The 24,135-nt window shown below is 37.8% G+C and overlaps 2 protein-coding genes across 5 annotated transcripts; both read left to right on the plus strand.

The window, feature by feature from the left end:
• The first annotated feature begins 474 nt into the window (after positions 1-474).
• LOC103714571 (RNA-binding CRS1 / YhbY (CRM) domain protein) lies at positions 475-15,359 on the plus strand. 4 transcript variants are annotated; one of them, XM_088720153.2, is made up of 9 exons: positions 475-633; positions 719-1,040; positions 3,348-3,749; positions 3,901-4,461; positions 5,125-5,185; positions 5,283-5,392; positions 5,518-5,693; positions 5,796-5,874; positions 14,950-15,359. In XM_088720153.2, exons 1-4 carry the CDS (start codon positions 527-529, stop codon positions 4,435-4,437), a joined length of 1,368 nt encoding a protein of 455 aa, XP_088576279.1. In that variant the 5' UTR covers positions 475-526; the 3' UTR covers positions 4,438-4,461; positions 5,125-5,185; positions 5,283-5,392; positions 5,518-5,693; positions 5,796-5,874; positions 14,950-15,359. The 4 variants fall into 4 exon arrangements, with proteins under 4 accessions (XP_088576279.1, XP_088576278.1, XP_038989628.1 ...); XM_088720152.2 differs by having other exon boundaries at positions 5,125-5,392; positions 5,518-5,697; XM_039133700.3 differs by having other exon boundaries at positions 5,125-5,392.
• A 3,504-nt stretch (positions 15,360-18,863) lies between these two features.
• On the plus strand, positions 18,864-23,536 carry LOC103714601 (two-component response regulator ORR41-like). Its single transcript, XM_008801906.6, has 5 exons — positions 18,864-19,296; positions 20,181-20,428; positions 20,628-20,774; positions 22,902-23,021; positions 23,205-23,536. The coding sequence occupies exons 1-5, from the start codon at positions 19,185-19,187 to the stop codon at positions 23,268-23,270; spliced, it is 693 nt and encodes a 230-aa protein (XP_008800128.4). The 5' UTR covers positions 18,864-19,184; the 3' UTR covers positions 23,271-23,536.
• Positions 23,537-24,135: the final 599 nt, after the last annotated feature.

Genomic DNA, 24,135 nt, shown 5'->3' on the forward strand with positions numbered 1-24,135 from the left:
TCAACGAAAAAATGAAAAAATGTCTCATGTTTAGTTGAAGTATTTAAAGAAGAGAGATAGAAAAATAGTTTTTTCATGATAATAAGATTCCTACACTCCATAGAAAAGAAAAATTTATATGGAATATGAAAAAGTATAATTTCAATCTCCTAAAAACTGAAATATTTTTTTTTCGAATTTTTAAACTTTTAAATAGATTGTGATATTTTTTTTATTGGAGGCATAATAAATATTTTATATAATTTTTATAAAAAAAGTAGAGGCTTAATCATAAATTATTTTGGAATATGCCAATTTTTTTAATAATTAACTAAACATATAAGAATTATTTTTTAAATTTAATATTATTTTTTTAAAAAATATTTTGGTAAGATTTTTTTTTTTTTTTTTTGTTAAGCTTTTGATCCGATCCAACCCAACCTAACCCGAACTCCGGAACGGACCAACCCAAAATCCGGTAAAAGGAGTGCTTATGAGTCATCACTGTCATTGGCCCTCCCCTCCCTCTTGTACTTCGTATCCGGAAATGGGAGGCCGCTTCGTCTTGCTTCAGGGACTCAAAAGATCCCCGCTTTCTCGCTTCCTCCATTCCTTCTCGCCAATCCCAACTCCCCCTCCTCCACTCCCTCTCAGGTATCAAACCCTAACCTTACCTCACTGTGTTCCCTTCTCCCCTTCCATCCTTTCCTCAATCTATCTTCTTCTTTTTCTACCCTAGGTTTGGCCTTCTTCTACCCTCCTTTAAAAGCTTTGATTCTTTCGATCCATATCGCCGTTCATGGGCTTCGAGGAGTGTGAGCTACGGCTCGGTAAACCTCGTCCTGTCGGACGGGAAGCCGAGGTTCGAGACTCACGAGATAGAGCCACCAAGGAAGGAGAGGTATCGGACCAAGAAGCGGCTTAAGCTCCAGAGGAAGCGGGAGAAGCGGAAGCGGAGGGAGGCCAACAAGAAGGACCCTCGTAGGATCAGACCCAAGGGAAAGAAGAAGACGGGAAAGTTTGCCACCGCCGAGGCAAGGATTAAATATAAGATTGAGAAGGTGGGAAGCCTAAAGTTAGCATTTTGATTTGCTTTTCTATTGATTTCAGCTTGTTAGGTGGGAAAGGTTTTCTTTCCCCCATTTTTGTGGGCGGATATGAGATTGAGAAGGTGAGTTGGATCGGTATTTTGCATTATCATTCTCTTTAAAATCATCCTGTTACTCTCTATATTAGTATCCGGGTTATATTGGGATTATTTAGATGAGTGTGGAAATTATTGAAGGATTTGATTCTTTCGCCCCCAGCAATTATTGGTAGATACTAGTTTTTGTAGGCTTTTGAGTTAGGGGAAAATTTTGGGGAGAGGAGGTGCATGGTATGGAGAGGCTAATTATTCTGTCAAACTGCTGCGAGCTTGTTTGTGTTTAAGGTGTGAATTTTGGAATCTTTTGCTTGCAATTGGAGTTGTTTGATGGTGGAGATGCTCCTATCAAGGTTTTATGTGATCTATTAATGGAGGGAATTGTGTACATGAATCAACCTAGTGCTCTGCTCCTCCATTATAAGATAACATGGCGCATAGAGCTTAGGTGAAAAAGCGGTTTCAAGGTGTATGCAAAGGGCGGATGCTGAGAGCTTCAGCTACAAAGGCTAATAGTGTAACTCTAGGAACTGCAGAGTCCCGTTAGCTCAAGAAGCTGGGGGTTCTCATCGGTCAGTGGAAGAAGAGGTGAACAGAGAAGGAACAGGAAGAAGGAAATAATAGTTTGTACATCTGTCTTGAGGAGATAGATGGTCATATTTTTGCAAAAATTTTGTAAAGAATTTATTACCTGTGGAAGTTGTCATCTATGTATTTCTTTAAGCCACCAAATAAGCGAGCATGCCAGTCAGATATTCCTAAATGATGGTTGCTTATTCCTTGCTCCTTACTCCATAGGGATGAGAAAGCTTTATTCCTCATTAAAACTATGATGAGTTCACCTTTATTGCTCATTAGAACAAGAAGATAACTCAAATCTATTCCCAACTAAGTGCATATCACTAAAATTTACTTACAAGTTTATCCCTTTAAGAGAGTTTTCCATAGTAAATAAACCCTTGAAATCATCTTCATTCTAAATCTTTAAAAGTCTCCACCCATCTTTCACGATCACCATTTTCCACCAATATTGTTTATCCTGATTTATCATGCTGTGTTTCACTTGTGAGTAGTCGCATTAAATTATTGAGATAGTTTTGCTGTCAGTCAAGTGTTATAATTGGTTCTTCTGGCTTTTTCCAACCACTCTGTTTTTGATTAAGAAACAGTTTGAGTGGAATTGATCTGCAATGTCCAATTTTATTGCATACGGTGTTAGTCTTCAGGGGTTTGGAACCATTTGGCTACTGGGTGTGGCATCTTCATAGTTTAGTTTGTCTAATTCACGGTTTATGAATATTTGAAGGGCCCAAATAGGTGTTGTTATTATGCTTTCCTGACCCAGAGTTAATTCAGTTTTCTATTGCTATAGTAAGTAATTTGGTTTCTCTGCCCTTTTCATGTATCTGTGTTACTCAGAAACTTCACTTTTTGAGAGTTTTGAAAGTGGTATCATTTTTGGACACTTGGATATGACACCACATGGCACAACCTTTTACTTGGAGTGGGAGCAGGTGCAGGTTCGGGAAGCAAATTTCTCTGCAGGTGTAGGAGCAAGTTTTTTGGGAGGTTTGAAAAAGGGTGTGGGCAGCCCAGGTAGAAGTTTCCTGCTACTGAGGGCATAGCAGTCCACAAATCTACAAAAGAATGGAGTGTCCTACTTATGTCAGCTAGATTATTACCATTTGACACTTTTTTTCTGGAAGTGTTCTGTCAAAAGAATACCTTGCTGCTGTGGATGACACTTGAATTCTCAACTGTATTACCACTAAACAGTATTAGTCTGAAGTGTCTAAACTCTTTCTATGAGACATTACACCTTTACTTTCTTTTTCTTTATTGTTATCATGGCATGGGCGCAAGTTTTTTTCTAATTAAAAGTATCATTGATTGGTTAATATATGCTTGTCATCGGCCTTTTTTAGGACATACCATACTTAATTTTATCAAATGAATTGTATCAAAAATGTCCCCCCTTTTTAGGATTTTTGAATGTTAAAATGCTGGACACTTGGCACCCATGGCACTTATGAAGTGTCTCAGTATCAGATCCTGGTACTCTAAATGATTGTCACTACATTATATGCCCTACTTTGATGCTGTGTTTTTCGCTTTCTTTCTCTTCACCTTCTTCATACTTTGTAAACCTCTTTGTTTGTTATCCAATTAAAATTTGGTTGCTGTTATACGCAAGTAAAGAAAGGCAATCTGTTCCCAAATGCAGGCCAAAATTAAGGAAGCCTTACTGATTGAAAAGCTCAAGAAGTATGAAGTTCCCAAAGTTCAAGGACCAATGACCAAACCAGAAGACTTGACAGGCGAGGAACGCTTCTACGTCAAAAAGATGGCCCAGAAAAAGTCCAATTATGTACCAGTTGGAAGGCGAGGCGTTTTTGGAGGTGTAATTCTTAACATGCATTTGCATTGGAAAAAGCATGAAACAGTTAAGGTCGTCTGCAAGCCCTGTAAACCGGGCCAAGTTCATGAATATGCAAAAGAGATAGCTAGGCTGAGTGGTGGCATACCAATTCAAATTATTAACAATAATACAATTGTATTTTATCGGGGAAAGAATTATGTTCAGCCTGAAGTTATGTCACCTATTGATACACTGTCCAAGAAAAAAGTATGTGCTTCAGTCATTTCCACATTTTGTTTCTTGGAAATTTATATAGTTTTAGTTTTTAGGCTCCTTTGACCTGGCAGTAATGATGTAATCAATTAACATGTTTGAGTTCTCAGTTGTCAGTGTTGTTGAGTTGACTTTCTGTTTTCAGGCACTTGAAAAATCAAAGTATGAGCAATCACTTGAGACGGTGAGGCGCTTCATTGCAATATCCGAGAAGGAGCTTGAACTTTATTACCGACATGTTGCACTTTATGGTGATCCTAACTCAAGGAATTCAGATTTAGTGTATGGTGATGATGGGCAAGGCCACTTAAAAGTGGAGGCAGGGATATCTACCTTGACAAAGGAAGAAAGTGTCTGTTCAACTAGTGATGATAATTTGCATAAAGATCTCTCAAATACTGAAGTTGATCCTGATGATACTTTTGAAGTTGATTCTTCAGATTCAGAAAATGATGATATTATTGCAGCTATCTCATGTTCAGAAGTTGATTCTGATGATATCCTTGAAAGTGATTCCCATGATGAAATTTTCACAGGGCCTGAAATTGATTCAGAAGGTGAAGAAGTATCTGAAACAGAGACAGATTCAGAGGATGAAGAGAAATACTCGGGGTACCAACACACCCAGCCTGAGAAATCTGTTCATCATTCCATCAAAAAAAGAGAAATCTGTTCATCATGACTTTTAGAAAGTGGATTTTACCAGGTATTAATCAATGCATGCTAAGATTCTAATGAGTTTGCCTAAGTCTTACCGTACTTCAGCATTTTGCTTGTGAATAACAGGTTGGAAGTAGAAGAAATTAGTTATTATCTTTTCTCCTTTATCATCTTTTTTTTTTTTTTGGTATATAGGAATATAAGTAGTAACATTTCAGTTTGACTGGAGTTAAAAAGAGATGCATAGAATTAACAAAACAAAAAATCAGTTTTATTTTTTCTGTGGAAAATTATATAGCTTAATCTTTGCTAGTTGATCAACAAGACTAATTCCTACACTAGGCTTTGTCCTCTTTTGCATATTGATTTGAATAGTTATCTTTTCAAATACTCGTGAATGAGCATAGTTAAAGGCTACCGTTCAAGTTTTTTCAGCAAGTCTGCTACTCGACCTTTTTTGTTACTGGACGCTTAATTTTCCTCCTGAAAGATGTAAGGATGAAGCTAAATAGAGTGACTGATAATGTTTGTTACTGCAGTAGACAATACTCCTTTGAAAAGAAAAAAATAAGGAACTTAAAATACTAGTTCTTAAGATATGCAGCATATCGCCATTTTAGTGTTGCTTGTAAACTTTTCCAGATTGTTAAGTTGCTTGCATGTTTTATATAGTGTCTATTGAAAATTTGCTTGTGGTTGTATTTGATAGATCGATCCAATCTTTTGGCCGCTTATCAAGAAGTTGCACACTGTATAGACGAGAAGAAAAAGTACAAATTCGCAATTGTTCTTGCCTCATTCACTTGCACAGAGTTTCTCTGTATTGAATTATTGCTGTTTGTGGCTTTCATACTTGGATCCTTTTAGGCAGTCAGTGGGAGGAGATGAAATTTTCATTGGCTTTTCAGTTTCCACAATCAAGTTCATCACCAGAATGCTCGATATCTGCTGCATGAACAGAACCCTTTTCTGAGATGGTGAATTCCTATACTTAACTGCTAATTTCTTGTACTGATCTTTGCAATGAGTGCTGCATGCAATGGCGATCATTGCACGTACTTGGGGCTTCTCACAGCAGACTTCTTTCTGACTTGGTTGACAGTGTTGGCTTCAAGCATTGCGGCACGGTTGCCTGAAGTTCCTTCACTTGCTAGCTAGGAAGCCTTCTGCTAGAGGATACTTACCATTCAGATCTGGTAGCATTTACTGGATGCCTTTCTGATCATACGGGCTCTTATGATGCAAGAGAAATGGTTTGCACCTCATAAATCTGTTCAGGTTGGTACTTTTTAAGTATATTGATGACTGGAAATTCCTGTTGAATACTTCATTATTCTAACAAGTCAAGCTGATGGTTATCCCTTCGTGCAATGCGGATAGACCAAGTTTTCAATGGACAGGCTGATGATGAAGGGCACCGTACTGTTTATTATGTAGACATGATCCTGCGCCCTTTGAAGTAAGCATTCTAGATCTTTGCAAGACACCAATGTTAGTGTCTTTGCTCTAATATTATCGTGGACTACTGAATTCCTGATGACAATTTACATGTTAGATTCTTGTTTGCATATTAATTACTTCATGGAATTCAGCCTATTGGAACAGTCTCTCTTGATGGTTTTCCTTACATTTTCCAAGCTTGTTTCTGTTTTTTATTTGAGGGAGAAAGGAAGACCCACATGAAATTTAGTTACTATGCCTATATACTCGGATGCACCAATTCAAGATTCGAACCAGAACCCTTGTATAGACAGTGCGACCATGGGGACAAGCTCAAATTCACAACTCAAGTGGTTCTTTAAAATGAATTTTAACAAGAGATTTAGGCTTTGGGATTGTTGTCAGTAGTTTTTGGAAGTAGAATTTTGACTAGTAGAGCTTAAAAGCTGTTTGTTGTTAGATAATTATATTTTTAAAAAGTACTATGGAACATGTACATTTATTTGTTAATTGAATTGAGGAAACGCTTTTAGTAGACAAAAAATAATAATAGAGCGTTGTATAGTATTATATATTATAGTATAATATAATATATTTGTCACGACCCCCGCCCCGTTCCCGGCGGGCCGCCGCGACGGTCCTAGGGTGCGGGTAGGCATAAGGCCACCAGCCACCGCGTAGAACCCTACTACCTATCAATCATCAATAGATCTTGAAAAATTTGGCATGATACATGCACAAAATGATCACTTTTCCTATAGTGACCTGTCAGGATTATCTCAATACATACAACACACTACCTGTCAGAGCAGCAATCACATAATCCGTCACATAACGAACCTGGACAATATATATTAATACATTATCTCAGGCATATAACTCATCTGTATAAAAATCTGGTTCCCATTCCATCCATGGTCAAACCCATATCCACAACAGGATCTATGACTGTAACTATGCACTATATACAATAGAAGGTTTATAATACACCAAAAGGTATAAACCACTATCTACATTATACTATACTATGGAGCGGCACAGCTAGCAGGCAACCACTAATCCTGCTCCTCTCTATACAATACCTGCCCTGCAATCAAAAATATCAAACTGGGGAGTGAGTATATGAATACTCAGTGAGTGGAGTAGAGAGTACTATGCACATGAGACAGAATATAATCATGGCTCGAGATGAAATCTCAAGATCAATAACAAGATGAACATGATCTCAACATAGAGAATATGGAGTAAATCATCAATATCACCACAATCAATATCAACTCATCTGAAGCATATATGGAATAATCAAGTAAACATATATGCTACTCATGAATATGCTCAACAGATCATAATGCTGGAACATACAAATCAGGTGTCAATATGCTGAAATCATCACTAGACAGCTGTCGGGAGGTGGGTTTTACGCCCCAGGCGAACCAGCAACAACTCCCTACTGCCATATGCATATATCGAATATGACACCACACCAATATGTAAATCATCACTAGACAGCTGTCGGGAGGTGGGTTTTACGCCCCAGGCGAACCAGCAACAACTCCCCACTATCACATGCATATGCAGGATAAGACACCATATCGATAATGTAAATGCTAGACAGCTATCGGGAGGTGGGTTTTACGCCCCAGGCGAACCAGCAACAACTCCCCACTGTCACATGCATATGCAGGATAAGATACCACACTGATCATGTAAATGCTGGCCAGTATCCAGAACAGAAATCCATCTCACATCTACATACTAAACGGCACCTCGCGGGAATTCTACATCCGCGGAAAGCCATACTGCACCTCGCGGGGTCTTACTATGCCCGGCGGCAAGCAGAATATAAGTCGTAGGACCGGCCGATCCTACGCCTAGGGCCGTGTCCCCCCCTAGGAAGGGACTGGGCTCCGCCCACCCAGAAGGCTACTATGTGCACAAAGGCCGATGTTCAACCCCATCGACTATAGGTGTCCTGCAGATACTGCCAAGCCATGCATAAATGCCATAATGCACCCTCCCAATACTCTACTAAAAAGGAGTATGATCAAGACTACCACTCACTCGATCATGACCCAATCATAAACTAACATCAGGGTTAGGAGTGAGGGTCAAGGAAGTGCAATACAACTCAATATACCACTAAGAAGGCTCTACAAATCTTTGAAATGGAGGAAATGAAATCAATTTACAAAAGAAGTTATTTCACAATTTGGAACCAATTTAATTACTCATAAAAGAGTATAATCAAGCTACGACTCACAAGTCTTTAAAATAGAGGAAATGAAATCAATTTACAAAAGAAATCATTTCACAATTCGGAATCAATTTGATTACTCATCAACCCTTCGTAATTCCTCTCAATGTTCCCTCAAATGCATGTACAGAATAATCAAGCATGGAGAATCAAGATTATAGAGGAATCTACTACAATATCAATCAATATGCTCAAGTGGAATCAATTCACACTTGGCGACATTCATGAAAATGAATTAAGGATGCTCATAGTGCAAAGTACATGACTCCCGCTCACCTGTCAATCTGGCACAGCCCTGATACGCCTCCAAAAATCTACAGCAGGCAGTGGGGAACTTCTTCCTCTTATTCCCTAGCTTCTTGCCCAACTGTGACATGCATTTACAACACATTTAGTCTTGTATCAAGGGCTATAATCTACGTGCCAATTATAACATAGGAAACTTTAATTGATTCAACTCCCCTGTTCCCTAAATCTTTTCTTTTCTTTCTTCTTTTCCTTTTTAATTAATTAACTCACCATTTATGTGTATTAGGGACTCCCTTGCACGAGTACAAGGTCTCCCTTAGCCTAATCTAGGCTTAATACCCTATTATGGCATGAAATCCCTTATTTTCCACCCGGATGAACAGTAATCCGAACTGACAGTGGGTTACTTCATCCCGGTTTTGATCCACTTTCAGGACTCCAAATTTGATGAAATTTTTACCTAACATTCTACACTCATAGAGGATTCCAAAGAGATAACATGCATCATCATCGGAGGCCGTTTGACCCCCTAAATAATTCACCGAAGTTGGGACTTCGACACAGTTTTTCCGTAGTGCCGGAAAAATTTGTTAAAATCCGATTCTTCCTCTTTTAACCACCTCTACAACCCTTATCCGACCCCTCTAGACTATATCCACCCTTTGTATAGCCTAATGTCATCAAAAGACTAGATAGGGACGGATATTTACCTTTTTCTTTTTGGAAATCGAGGTCCTTGCGTAGAGAAGAAGGAGATCTACACTTTTCCCTTCAGCTGGAAGTGCAACCGGAACTCCCTTCCACCTCGAATCCCTCTTCCTTCTTCTTTTTTCTTCTTCTTCTTCTCTTTTTCTTTCTCTCTGTGTCGTCTGAGAACCCTTCCCCTCTTCTCTCTGTTTCACTCCCGTGAGCCAGCTCAAACCCTCCAATTAAATCACATCAAAACACTATTCACCCTTTTTTTAATATTATTAATTTCCCATTTTGCCCTTGCCACTTCGATATATCTGCAATTATGCCATTATCTTTTAATTCCTTCTCATTTTGCCCCTAACACTTCAACACATCTACTATTATGCCATTAACTTTTGATTCCTTCCAATTTTACCCCTTATATCAATTTTAAAGGACTATTCTATCCTTTTTTTTTATAAAAAAAAATATTTTGGGGTTATTACATCCTCCCCCCCATATAAAATTCGTCCTCGAATTTAAAAGAGTAAATTACCTGATTACTCAAAGGGATGAGTATATTTACTCTTCATATTCTGCCCGGTGTGGTATTGGAAATCAAATGAATTGGGAGTGTTTTACTTTCTATCTCTACCACACAGGTAGGATACACATACTTCGCTTTTATACTATCCCCTACATGTGTACTAATAGCTAAGGGAATATGCATTAATATCTTATCCTTAGCTAACTTTTTAGCAAAATAAGGGGACTGAATGGGTAGCTCCAGAATCAAATAACACTCTAGCTTTAATCTTATCAATGAGGAGTGTACCTGTCATAGCTGCATTCGATGCCTGTGCCTCCTGTGGATTTACCGTGAACACCCTTCCTTGCCCTCTGCCTACTGGAGCTGACAGTTGAGATGGTCCAGCACTCTGCTGTGATGTTTGTGCTTGACCTCTACCTCTGCCTACAGGCTCCCTACTACTAAGCCTGTCCATCTGCACAGAAGGGTAGGATGTCAAAGGCACAAACTGCTGGGTGGCACCCTGCGGGCATTCTCTGACAAAATGATCCGGCTGTCCACATCTGTAGCACACTCCCTGACCCATTCTGCATCTGCCAGGGTGCTGCTTCCCACATATGCCACATACTGGCCATGATTGGAACCTAGATTCAGTTTTGGCCATAGTGACTGGAGGACGAGGTACTGATGGTAGAAAAGTATCTTGTGATTGACCTCTTTCCCTCCATTTCCTCTTACGTGGGGCAGGTGGAGCTGAGCGTACAGACTGCTCCATCGGGCCCTCCGAGAGATCTACTCCCTCAAATCTATCTCTACTGCTTTGCCCTTTCCCCATACTCATTTTCCTCTGTTCTCTTTCAGCTCTTTCCTCTTTGTTTCTGGTCTCCCACTGTTTTGCTTTATCAATCAGCCTAGATAAGGTGGGGACCTCTACTGCCAGTACTGCATTATAAAGCGGGGAAATCAGACCCCGCCTGAATCTTTCTATCTTGGCAGCTTCAGTGGGGATGATGTAAGGAGCATACTTCCCCAATCTAGTGAACTCACGAGCGTACTCAGATACGCTCATTCCGGGCATCTGCTTCAGCCTCTCAAACTGAAGAGCCCGATTCTGCCTCTCAGCTGGAGACAAGAACTCATCCATCACTGCTTGCCTGAACTCTTCCCAGGTTGGAGGATTCCTACTGTACAATCTGTCCTCCACGTGCCTCTGGTACCAGCCCCAGGCATCTTCCTTCATTGTAAGCCCTACAAGTTCTATAGCTCTTGCATCAGAACAGGGCAGTCTCCGTATCATCTTTTCAGTCTCCTCCAGAAATCTCTGAGGATCTTCACCTTCTTCCCCCTTAAACTCCGGGGTTCTGAGCCTAAGAAATTCCTGTACAGTAATCCCCTCATCATCTAGAGCCCGCCTGGCCAAACTTCTTGGCACAGGTACAGGAGGTGGGATGGATACTACTGACGGGGCAGGAGATTTCCCCCGAGCAATCTGCTCCCTCAGAGCCTGATTCTCCGCCAGTAACTGTTCCATCAATGCATCTCTACTTCCTACATCTCCTTGATCATCAACACTCCGTCTATCAGCAGGAGGAGGTTTTTCTCTTTGGGGCTCGACATGTGCAGAACCCGCATCCAATGCTATATCTGGCTCCATCCTTCTTCCAGGACGAGCAGGTCCTCTCCTTGGAGGTATTCTTTATATCTCTCTAAAAAAGTCAAAAAGAGAGGATGGTCGTTACACACTGAGTCATGATATATTTTACTGAGTTGTAAATGACTCATAAAATAACATACAGAAAAATCCTATGCTCCATAGTATAATCCTATACTTAATCCTGACTCATCCTATTGCTCTGACAGGACTCTTCTTAACCTTTGCTCTGATACCAAGCTTTGTCACGACCCCCGCCCCGTTCCCGGCGGGCCGCCGCGACGGTCCTAGGGTGCGGGTAGGCATAAGGCCACCAGCCACCGCGTAAAACCCTACTACCTATCAATCATCAATAGATCTTGAAAAATTTGGCATGATACATGCACAAAATGATCACTTTTCCTATAGTGACCTGTCAGGATTATCTCAATACATACAACACACTACCTGTCAGAGCAGCAATCACATAATCCGTCACATAACGAACCTGGACAATATATATTAATACATTATCTCAGGCATATAACTCATCTGTATAAAAATCTGGTTCCCATTCCATCCATGGTCAAACCCATATCCACAACAGGATCTATGACTGTAACTATGCACTATATACAATAGAAGGTTTATAATACACCAAAAGGTATAAACCACTATCTACATTATACTATACTATGGAGCGGCACAGCTAGCAGGCAACCACTAATCCTGCTCCTCTCTATACAATACCTGCCCTGCAATCAAAAATATCAAACTGGGGAGTGAGTATATGAATACTCAGTGAGTGGAGTAGAGAGTACTATGCACATGAGACAGAATATAATCATGGCTCGAGATGAAATCTCAAGATCAATAACAAGATGAACATGATCTCAACATAGAGAATATGGAGTAAATCATCAATATCACCACAATCAATATCAACTCATCTGAAGCATATATGGAATAATCAAGTAAACATATATGCTACTCATGAATATGCTCAACAGATCATAATGCTGGAACATACAAATCAGGTGTCAATATGCTGAAATCATCACTAGACAGCTGTCGGGAGGTGGGTTTTACGCCCCAGGCGAACCAGCAACAACTCCCTACTGCCATATGCATATATCGAATATGACACCACACCAATATGTAAATCATCACTAGACAGCTGTCGGGAGGTGGGTTTTACGCCCCAGGCGAACCAGCAACAACTCCCCACTATCACATGCATATGCAGGATAAGACACCATATCGATAATGTAAATGCTAGACAGCTATCGGGAGGTGGGTTTTACGCCCCAGGCGAACCAGCAACAACTCCCCACTGTCACATGCATATGCAGGATAAGATACCACACTGATCATGTAAATGCTGGCCAGTATCCAGAACAGAAATCCATCTCACATCTACATACTAAACGGCACCTCGCGGGAATTCTACATCCGCGGAAAGCCATACTGCACCTCGCGGGGTCTTACTATGCCCGGCGGCAAGCAGAATATAAGTCGTAGGACCGGCCGATCCTACGCCTAGGGCCGTGTCCCCCCCTAGGAAGGGACTGGGCTCCGCCCACCCAGAAGGCTACTATGTGCACAAAGGCCGATGTTCAACCCCATCGACTATAGGTGTCCTGCAGATACTGCCAAGCCATGCATAAATGCCATAATGCACCCTCCCAATACTCTACTAAAAAGGAGTATGATCAAGACTACCACTCACTCGATCATGACCCAATCATAAACTAACATCAGGGTTAGGAGTGAGGGTCAAGGAAGTGCAATACAACTCAATATACCACTAAGAAGGCTCTACAAATCTTTGAAATGGAGGAAATGAAATCAATTTACAAAAGAAGTTATTTCACAATTTGGAACCAATTTAATTACTCATAAAAGAGTATAATCAAGCTACGACTCACAAGTCTTTAAAATAGAGGAAATGAAATCAATTTACAAAAGAAATCATTTCACAATTCGGAATCAATTTGATTACTCATCAACCCTTCGTAATTCCTCTCAATGTTCCCTCAAATGCATGTACAGAATAATCAAGCATGGAGAATCAAGATTATAGAGGAATCTACTACAATATCAATCAATATGCTCAAGTGGAATCAATTCACACTTGGCGACATTCATGAAAATGAATTAAGGATGCTCATAGTGCAAAGTACATGACTCCCGCTCACCTGTCAATCTGGCACAGCCCTGATACGCCTCCAAAAATCTACAGCAGGCAGTGGGAAACTTCTTCCTCTTATTCCCTAGCTTCTTGCCCAACTGTGACATGCATTTACAACACATTTAGTCTTGTATCAAGGGCTATAATCTACGTGCCAATTATAACATAGGAAACTTTAATTGATTCAACTCCCCTGTTCCCTAAATCTTTTCTTTTCTTTCTTCTTTTCCTTTTTAATTAATTAACTCACCATTTATGTGTATTAGGGACTCCCTTGCACGAGTACAAGGTCTCCCTTAGCCTAATCTAGGCTTAATACCCTATTATGGCATGAAATCCCTTATTTTCCACCCGGATGAACAGTAACCCGAACTGACAGTGGGTTACTTCATTCCGGTTTTGATCCACTTTCAGGACTCCAAATTTGATGAAATTTTTACCTAACATTCTACACTCATAGAGGATTCCAAAGAGATAACATGCATCATCATCGGAGGCCGTTTGACCCCCTAAATAATTCACCGAAGTTGGGACTTCGACACAGTTTTTCCGTAGTGCCGGAAAAATTTGTTAAAATCCGATTCTTCCTCTTTTAACCACCTCTACAACCCTTATCCGACCCCTCTAGACTATATCCACCCTTTGTATAGCCTAATGTCATCAAAAGACTAGATAGGGACGGATATTTACCTTTTTCTTTTTGGAAATCGAGGTCCTTGCGTAGAGAAGAAGGAGATCTACACTTTTCCCTTCAGCTGGAAGTGCAACCGGAACTCCCTTCCACCTCGAATCCCTCTTCCTTCTTCTTTTTTCTTCTTCTTCTTCTCTTTTTCTTTCTCTCTGTGTCGTCTGAGAACCCTTCCCCTCTTCTCTCTGTTTCACTCCCGTGAGCCAGCTCAAACCCTCCAATTAAATCACATCAAAACACTATTCACCCTTTTTTTAATATTATTAATTTTCCATTTTGCCCTTGCCACTTCGATATATCTGCAATTATGCCATTATCTTTTAATTCCTTCCCATTTTGCCCCTAACACTTCAACACATCTACTATTATGCCATTAACTTTTGATTCCTTCCAATTTTACCCCTTATATCAATTTTAAAGGACTATTCTATCCTTTTTTTTTATAAAAAAAAATATTTTGGGATTATTACAATAATATTACATATTATTATACATTAAAGTATTCTTACATAGTATAATATCATTAAAGTATAATATTAAACTATATTATATTATTAGAATATGATATAATAAATATTATAATATAACATAATATTATTAAAATATAATATAATATATAGTAAGAAATGATATGATATAATATAGTTGTACATTATGATATAATTATAATAATGTGATGTAATATAATATAATAATGTAATAGTACAGTACAATACGAAACAATATACTAAAAGCAATATATTAAAAGCAGATGTGCAATGTAGTTTGCTCCTGTTGGTTTTGTCGTACAGAAGTACAGGGGTCATATCCTCATAGTCTTCTAAATATGTTTACTTTTTCTTTTCATTAATTCATTGTAATCCCTGTCAATTTGCTGACAGGAAACTCATTTGGACTCTCGATCACCGTATATGTGATGATATTTTCCATGAAAGCAGAGATGGTAGGGATGTTAAAAACCATTTTGATATCTTGAAAATCTTGACATTGTCAAGTCAGAGGCTTTCTCGATATCTCCAATTCCATCCTTCTGATTCATCTCCTTACGGGCTTTCCGACTCGTGTATGAGTTGCCAACCAAACAAGATTTGTATCATTAAAGAGTAAATCCCCAAGGTAGTGTTTGGCTTCCCAAAAAAAAAAAGAAAAAAGGAAAAGGTTTATTATAAGCCCTTTTTTTTTAATTTTTTCGTGGCCAAACTATGTAAAGGAAATATGTAATGTGTGTATGGATGTATGTATCAAACTTGCTTATGTCCTTGATAATCATTCCAAGAACAGATTTTTATAAGTTATTCGCAACATAAAGCCTTTATCTATATTTATTTAAATTTTCTTAATGGATAAAAACACCCTTAGCTTAGGATTATTTTAAAAGCTGTAGCCAAATGAAAATCAAAGTAACTTACTGTAATTATTCTATTTTTTTTCTTATTGCGAAGCCAAATGTAGCCAAAAGGTTAGTGAACTCAAACTCAGGCTGCACCCCTAGGCGGAGGACTGGAGGAGGCGGAGTTGCCCAGTGCGTGTGCTTCGTGATGCACTATTTTTTGATTTTTTTGGTTATATCCGTACATGATACTTTTGTTTTTAGAAAAAAAAAAAAAAAAAACTCAGGCTGCTGGCAACCTACCTATGGTGGCTTTTTTTCAAAATTGCCATTGCAATCTTTTTTTTAAATCTTTCTTGCATTGGCCATCCTTTTTTGGTAGTTGTCAGGACATTGTCATTAAAAATATGAAAATACTTGTATAGATTGCAGTCATGCGAACTCTAAAAAGGTCATGATACTACTATTACTTTCAAAATATAAACTTAAAACTAGTTATTACATTTTCATTACATTATATTGCAATATTTTAATTAATTTATAATATATCGATCCAGAAATAGCAAAATAAAACAAATATATATACAGCCTTCTCAAAAATGGTTTGACCTGGACTATCCAAATCTATGACCACTTTGTTAAAAGCTTATGGACTCAAATCTACACCATTAGTATCCTGTTCTTGGTGATCTTACCAATCTTTTCATTGCCATCTTATAATATTAAAAGTATTTCAAACAATTTTTTCTTTCCTGAAATCTTTCTTGTAGAGGTCAATCTAGCTTACTCCCTAACCATCAAAAAATTGGCATAAATAGATCTATAACATGAATTCTAGCCGGTTATGTAATCTTTCGAAAGGTGATGATGCTGTTATTATTTTCAAAATAATAAATATAAGTTAATCAATATTTTCTTATATTAATTATTATATATTAAAATATAATCATTAATTTATAATTTATTGATCGAGAAATATGAAATAAAATAAAAATTTCTGGCCCTCTCTAAAAAATGATCTCACATGGATTATTCAAAACTTTGACTCTTTTGTTAAGGTGCAGATGGGACTGAAATGCAAGCCACTAATACTCTACTTCTAGTGACATTAACCGACCCCTTGTCACTGCATCAAATCTATTAACAGCACCTTCTAGTTCTAGCATATTTCAAACAGTAATTTTTCTTTCCCAAGTCTTTCTTGTAGACATGAACTTAGCCTATTCCATGGATGCCAAGATCTGCGCAGATCAATTTCTATTAAGAGATTGTCTCAACAACTAATTTATATTGAATTAAACTTGACCATCTATCATAGTTTTCAGAAAATATGATTCTGGTCCACCTAGAGTTTGTCAGGAATCCCATAAAAGAAAGAAAACAAAAAGCTCTTGATGCTACATTGAAAGCCCACATCTACCCAAATTCCTTCCATCACTCCAAATCGATCTACATCTCGTTTTCACGTACAAAAGGATCTCATCAAAGCCATTAAGAACAAAAGTCCACCTAATCCGACCTGATTAACTTTTTCTTGACTTCATCACAGTTTCCTGCCCATGTTCTTCTCACGAAAAAATAAATAGTTTTGAAATCCATTCTCATGTTCCTGTAGCACAAGAAATTAGGTCTATCGGTGCCATAAAAGGTTCAAAACTTATACCATGCCATCAACCCACCACACAGATCTTATTCAAAATATTTTTATTATTTTTAAAGTTGAAAATTATTTGATATGCATAATACTAAATGTGCTTTTATTAAAAAAATATTTAACTTAAACGTACAAATCACGCAGGCTTTCCATAGAATTGGTTAAAAATATGAATAAAATTAGGATATAAATTCTATCTATGTATCCTCTAAAAAGATATCGTATATTATCATTTCGAACGGAATAACTATAAATTAATCCATGTAATTTTATTATTTTTAAAGGATTTATATATTAAAAAATATGATAATTTATTAACTTGAATACAACAAAATAAACATATATATATATATACTTCCAATCTTTCCTCCTCAGCTGCTGTCTAAGTTTTTTATTTTTTTAAAAAAAAATTGTAAAAGCTTGTCCTGAGGGCCCATAAACTTGCCAATGATATGATGCCATGTGGCACAGACCTTCGATTTGGTAATCTGACCTGTCCGTGTAGTACTATCCAAATCTTCTTCAGTGTTCGCATCAACGTCCCACCCCACATTAAATCTCAGACCGAGAGACGTGCACGGCCTCGGAAATCCTGAACACGAAACAGCATAAGATCTTCCACCCACCAGTTGACGGAATCGATGAAACGTGTCGAAAAACTGTTGGTCGAAATCGTTTAGAGGACACGTGGCGTCTTTCTGGAAAGACTTGGAAGGAAAGATCGATAAAAGGTCCGCTGCCTTTCTGTCCCTTTCGTGAGATCCGGCCCGGATCTTTCCCCTTTCGTACGTCACGCCGCCATGTCAGCTTTTCCTCGATAGATGCCGTCGAGATGCCACGTGCCATGAATACGGTCGGGTTCATGAAACTGGTCCGACGATGATGCTATGATTCGGCATGATGGACGCATAGAAACTTCTATGTGGATGCACTTCTAAACACTTCCAGCAATTTTAAGCTGCTGCCTTCTCTCCCTCTCTAAAACACTTCTATGAGTTCTACCTCTATTTGAACTGTTACTGTTAAAAAACAAAAATAGATATATCATCCATCTCGGTTACTGTTAATCGCCAATTATGAGAGTCTGATGATTGGTTCAACGGTAATATGGTTCTCAATTATCATTCGCATAAAACATATGAGCTAAGTTGTGATGGAAACAAGTGATAGTGATCTACATGTATTTGAAGAAATATTATCCACAATATATGATTAAAATGTCACACGACAATTTTTTCCATCGGCAAATGCATTAAAAAGCGTTGGCAATACCAGATGTTGCTGTAGTGGCAAGAGAGTCGTATTAATGATTAGCCTTTTAAGAACACATGAATTATGTTGCATATTGGTGCAAGAAGTCAAGGTGTTTTTGAATATTGATTTTGATGAATGACTAAAATTTTAAACTAATTAGTGTTTTAATCAATTATTTTTTTCTTTTTTAATTCAAAATCTTCTTAAGTACTTGTCTTTGAATTAATGGTCAGCCCAGCCAACTCTACCATGTTTTGATTTCAACCTTTGTACACTCGTCTAACTGCCAATCTTATATATATATATATATATATATATATATATATATATATATATTTCCATGCATGGTTGCATGGTATTTGACATTTTTATGATTTTTCTTTCATGTCATGGACATGAGAAATAAGTAGCAAAAGACCCACCTTTTGAACATCATATCTAGCCTTACGGCCATCATCATGACATGAAGCATCATTAGAAATAAATCTCTATATATACAATACGGGGATCAAGTATGGTCTTAACGAAGATAGAAGAGAAGCCACGGGCACCTAGCCAATCAATTCCTCAATCTCCATCACAATGGTTCTTGCTTCAAAAACAGCAGAAATCCTAAGTAATGGATCCTCAATAATGGAGCTTCCGGTAGCACATAATCGCATCCTCATAGAAATTTCTATGCACTTATCCACAAGACCCAGGTTTCTACTGTTGGATTTAACTTGCCACAATAAGAAGAACAAATATTTGCTTCTGAAAACCAAGAATATCCTCATAGGGATTTGGCATCAACCATCACAACAGACGTAGCCGGGACCCGTCCCTTATTAAGTCTCAAGCAGCCTCACTTTGGCAAGGGAAAAGGAAAGAAGAAAGCCATGGCAGCGGAAGCTTGGACGCATGGAGAACAAGAGGAAGAAAAGGTGGTACCACAGCACATGGCTGCCAGTTTTCCTTTACCTCTTTGTAGGAAGAGCAACAGAATCCCAGGTCTTCACTTCCTCTTCACACTTGGTAGTAATCAATTAATACAACTATTCCTCCCTCTAACTTTTCTTCCCTCATTTGTCTCCCATTTGCATTAATCTGATTCCTGCTTGCTAAAATCGTCTTGGACATGAGGACATCCCTAAGAACGTAGAGTTAGAATCTCCCATGAATTGCTTAGCTGGTTTGATGAGATCATTTGCATGAAGGGGAACTTAGCACCTTATATATCCTTTGTTTGATGGCCGTTTTACTTTCACTACTTCCACATTCAGTACTTCATACACATAATTAGGCCAGTTCTCAATATAGTCATGCCTACTTTTGTACACATGGATTAGAGATTAAACATAAAATTAATGATCCCTGAAAAAAAGGGATCGAGAATAAAATTCTTAGTCAACTGGTTTCTCGAAGAGGTGTTTTTTTAATTTAAAAATTCCTACTACTGAAGAAGTTTCATTACATTGTTTAATCTAGCTAGTTTAATTTTTCTGATTTATTTTTTATTAAATTTTTGAAAGGAAAAAAAAGAGAGAGTAAGAAATGAAAATATGACATGCAAGACTTGGTCCCTAAGTTTTGAGGCCTCCTTTTTTATAACATATTCACGTAGAATATATGAGATCAATTATTGCCATATCTCCCACGTATCAACATGGGGCCTATAGAGGCTTTCCCTCTCACATTTTATGGACAAGCATCCTTTACTTCAGTCTTGCTTGTAATGGCAAGGGATTTTAAGGGCTTACCTCCCTTGTTTCCATTTGGCAAGGTAAGCTTGGGAAGTGCCAAACTAACTATTACAATGGAATTGGAATAAGTTGTCTACAAATTGCTGCATTTCTTCTTTCTTCTCCTACTGACCAAGTTCCATTCTCGGCCAGTGGTTGTCAGGCTCCACTCATGGAGGCTGCTGGGTCCCAGGCTGCGGCGTTATCTGGACAGCCATTGTACGAATTCAATGCACATTCTACTGCACCAGCCGCCAGTGAGTTTTTATATATGGTCGTTCTTCGTCCTCAATTCCACTATAGCAAGGATTTGTTTCTCGCTGCACTGCGACGGCAGCCGGGCTTCCATGGGTTCGACGGGGCGGAGGGTTCTTCTGGTCGAGGACATCGAGATCAACAGGGTAAAAACCACCAGCTTCTTATGATTTTTGTTTTGGATCTTGCAGTCATGGAGATAAATTATGCGTACATGTCTAATGGATATATTGACTAAGAGTATTATATAGTTTTGGAACCTTTAAGTGTTTGCATGTCTAACTCTTTATTCTACATAAGTATCTGGGGCGTAACATATATTTAGATATCCTGATTTAAGTGCAGATGGTGATGAGGAGGCTTCTGAGTGATTCTAACGTGGGCTTGGAGGAGGCAGAGAATGGCAAAATAGCAGTGGACTTCATTAAGCAAGGCAGAACATATGATCTTATCTTCATGGATAGGGACATGCCTGTTATGAATGGCCATGAGGTATTTACTTAACGAAAATTTTGCATACAAAATTTACATTACTAGTTTGTAAGTTTTTCGTTGCTCTTTTCAAAGCATGCTTTTTTGTATTTTGAAGTGTGGATGTATCTAATATTGAGGATAAACAACAACAAAACACTCTCTTAGAGGGCTTTTGGATTGGGGTGATCATCCCAAGGTGGAGGTGATGAGATCAACACTATGGTTATCTTACATAGTAGTGATCTCAAATCATCTCCATTCCTCAAATCACCACCCAACCTAGTGATGGGGCATTCGTGCTTGAGGTCAGGAATCCAAAGTTTACCTCAAGGCAGTGTGGACAAAAATATCCCCCAATCCAATGAAAAAATATTAGTACATCAATATAGTTAACTTTTTATATCAATATCATATAGATGATATTATATCATATTGATGTTATACATATTGTATTTATGATATATATGATATTATAACATATTATTAATCATATTATTGTCAATATTATTATTCAATGATAATTTTAAATTATAATAGAAATATATTATGGTACTTTATGTTTATATAGTGAAATTATTTAATGTATTACTTCTTTTTGCCTTATTTTTCTAATCAAAAAAATATTAGTACTAAAAATAATATATTATAAGTATAAACAAAAATATTAATTCTATAATAACAATTAATATATCCTTATAGGATTAATGATTTATAGGACTAATAAATGTATTTTTATGAAATATATTAATAACTATATTAATATTTTATGATAACGCATTTATATTATTACTAAGTGTATTTTTATGAAATATATCAGGGGTAATTTTGGTATTATATAGTCAATGAATTTAAATTCCTATAGAATACCAAACAGGGTACTCGTGGATAACTGTGAATCTTTACTCATTGAAATATAGCATACCATATCTGGGGATCTTAAAAAATCGAGGATCAGATAACCTCGGGATAAGGATCACCAATGATCTAAGATCATCTTAGTGATCCTATTTAGGCCACCAAATGCCACCTTATTGTCAAGTTGCAAGGTTAGACCCTCATCAAATTAATAGATATATATGGGGCGAAACTATTTGCATGCTTACCTTTTAACTAGAAGGTGCTTATGTACCTATTTTTATCACTCCAATGTTTAAACTTCTGCCTTTTTTCCCTTTAGAAGCCTCCATAAGTGCTTATTACCCTCTGTTAATCAGAAACATGCATAAATGTCTTGAAAATCTGAAGATTGCATACTCCTACGATTCAATGACGTCGACTTGATAAGAAGTAATTTTACTATATAATTCATTCAAGGATTTTTGCACACGCGTGTAGTGCGTGCTCATGCATGCACTCGTTCACTTTAAAAAAAATTGTATATCAATTATCATTTTCTTTTGACAGGATATTAATTGACCAGTTGAATGAACTTTAGCTAAGTTTAGGAACACAGAAGTTACTGCATGAGTCACAGTTGTTTTTGAACCCCCTCCTCCACTTGTTAGTGTGGCTTTCGAACAGCCAAGGCAAAGGGCTAAGGGTTAGGGCAGCTATAGCCGTACCAAGGGAGGAGGACGGTCTATTCGCTTTGGTCTGTCGAGGATCAAAGAGCCGGCCCGATGTCGAAGGTTCTTTTTATCAAAGGAAAATGACCATAAGGGTGTGCAAGCAGATTTTAGACTTTTTGAGAGACGTGTACAGCATCAATATTTTCAAAGGTAAACAATAAAACAATTCCAACTCTTGTCCCAGCATGCAGATTAGGAACAATCACTCAATTTTGCATCCCAATCCCCCTTTCCCCTTAAAAAAGAAGGGGAAAAACGAAAAGACTGCATCGAGTCAAGCAACAAAAAAATCACTTGAACTCGCTCGACATGGGTAGACTTATAAAATTACTTATGCCTACAACTAGGTCAAGTTGGATGCTGACACTGTACAACCTGGGTCATGATACAGTTAATTTCAGGTTTAGGATCTAGAACTGAACCCTTCAAAATCAAAGCTGAAGTATGAGGTAGGTCCAACTTTTCGGGAAATTGATTATCTTTTTGAGCCCTACATAAATTTTAGGATGGAGTTTGATCAAAATCTCTCTCTCTCTCTCTCTCTGGCAGATAGCTTACACTTCGTGTTTAATTACAGGCAACGAAGCAGCTACGTTCTCTGGGAGTGACCACACCTATCATTGCTTTATCTAGTGACTGTCTGCCAAGTGATAGAGACCGCTTCATCCATGCAGGGGCTAATGCTTTCCAAGCCAAGGTATATGATCACACCTTTGTATTTCATCAAGATTTCATATCCCAAAAATATTCATTAATGAATATAAGATGGACTATTGCTTATAATTTATAATTCTGCTAAAATATATCACTAGCATTTGTTTACTGTTGGATATGCTCTTCCCTTCGATGATTAAAATATCTATCGGTTTTGCTGGTGCAGCCGCTTTCCAAAATTGAACTGGTTCGGATTCTCACCGAGTATGGACTCAACATAACTCGTGCTTAGTAACTGATAATTTTGATGGACTACAAGACATCTAGCTTGCTAGGTTCATTTTCTCATAGCATGGAAGATGTATAGTGTGGCCTGTCACATGTAAATATATCACCCATTGGCTATGTAACTTGACAAGTTGATGACTCTAAATCTCTAGTTCTTCCAAGACCTCTTTTTTTTTTTGTGTGTGTGATGTAAAACAGCAGAAAGATACCTCTGGGTGGATGTTGATTTCCAGTTGCATAGTAATAATATTGATGTTTTGGGTTCATCAATGGGTTTGTTCTTCTGCTCAGACACAAAATTGCTCGCTTACTGCAGGACATATGGACAAGTAACAAGCCTAAACATAAATTGGGCTATTAACTGCCTATCTGCTCGAAATCTAAACTTCGCTTGATTATTGCTTCCTGTTTACTTCCATTTGTTTAGGAAGAGATGTTTGAATACATAAAGCATCTTGTGGGAATATTTTTGTTGGAGTTTGAAGTTGCATAGATGCACTTCACAATTTATCTGATCTTGGACTGTAAAAGATTTTATATTTTGATGTTGGATATGTTTGGCTAGTTAAAATTGAAACTTTTTCACTAACCATATTAAGATGAATCAAGGTTTTTATGAGTTTTGAATTGACCTAAAAGGCATGCTAAGAAACTCCAAAGGGAAGACCCAGCATAAAGAACTTAAGCCATGATTTCAATACCAATTTAAAAGTTATGCTAGCAACAAACAATATTAGAGCAGATTATATATGAATGATTATTTTTAAGAAAATCGTATGAGAATTCTGAACTGTTTACATCCACTAATTCAGTACAAGAATTTGCTGTACTTGCGGAAGATTGGTGGTGCCAAATATGTGGCACGTTGA

This window comes from Phoenix dactylifera, chromosome 4 (assembly GCF_051530095.1).
Source record: "Phoenix dactylifera cultivar Ajwa chromosome 4, Ajwa_hap1_PhDact_Kaust_v1.1, whole genome shotgun sequence".
NCBI classification, from domain to species: Eukaryota; Viridiplantae; Streptophyta; class Magnoliopsida; order Arecales; family Arecaceae; genus Phoenix; species Phoenix dactylifera.

Bases quoted from the DNA above. Each gene is read 5' to 3' on its own strand.
- LOC103714571 (XM_088720152.2), top strand. From the start codon at position 527: ATGGGAGGCCGCTTCGTCTTGCTTCAGGGACTCAAAAGATCCCCGCTT. The intron at 1,041-3,347 runs GTGGGAAGCCTA...TCCCAAATGCAG, and splicing joins TTAAATATAAGATTGAGAAG to GCCAAAATTAAGGAAGCCTT. The intron at 3,750-3,900 runs GTATGTGCTTCA...TTCTGTTTTCAG, and splicing joins ATACACTGTCCAAGAAAAAA to GCACTTGAAAAATCAAAGTA.
- LOC103714601 (XM_008801906.6), top strand. From the start codon at position 19,185: ATGGCAGCGGAAGCTTGGACGCATGGAGAACAAGAGGAAGAAAAGGTG. The intron at 19,297-20,180 runs GTCTTCACTTCC...ATTCTCGGCCAG, and splicing joins GAAGAGCAACAGAATCCCAG to TGGTTGTCAGGCTCCACTCA. The intron at 20,775-22,901 runs GTATTTACTTAA...GTTTAATTACAG, and splicing joins CTGTTATGAATGGCCATGAG to GCAACGAAGCAGCTACGTTC.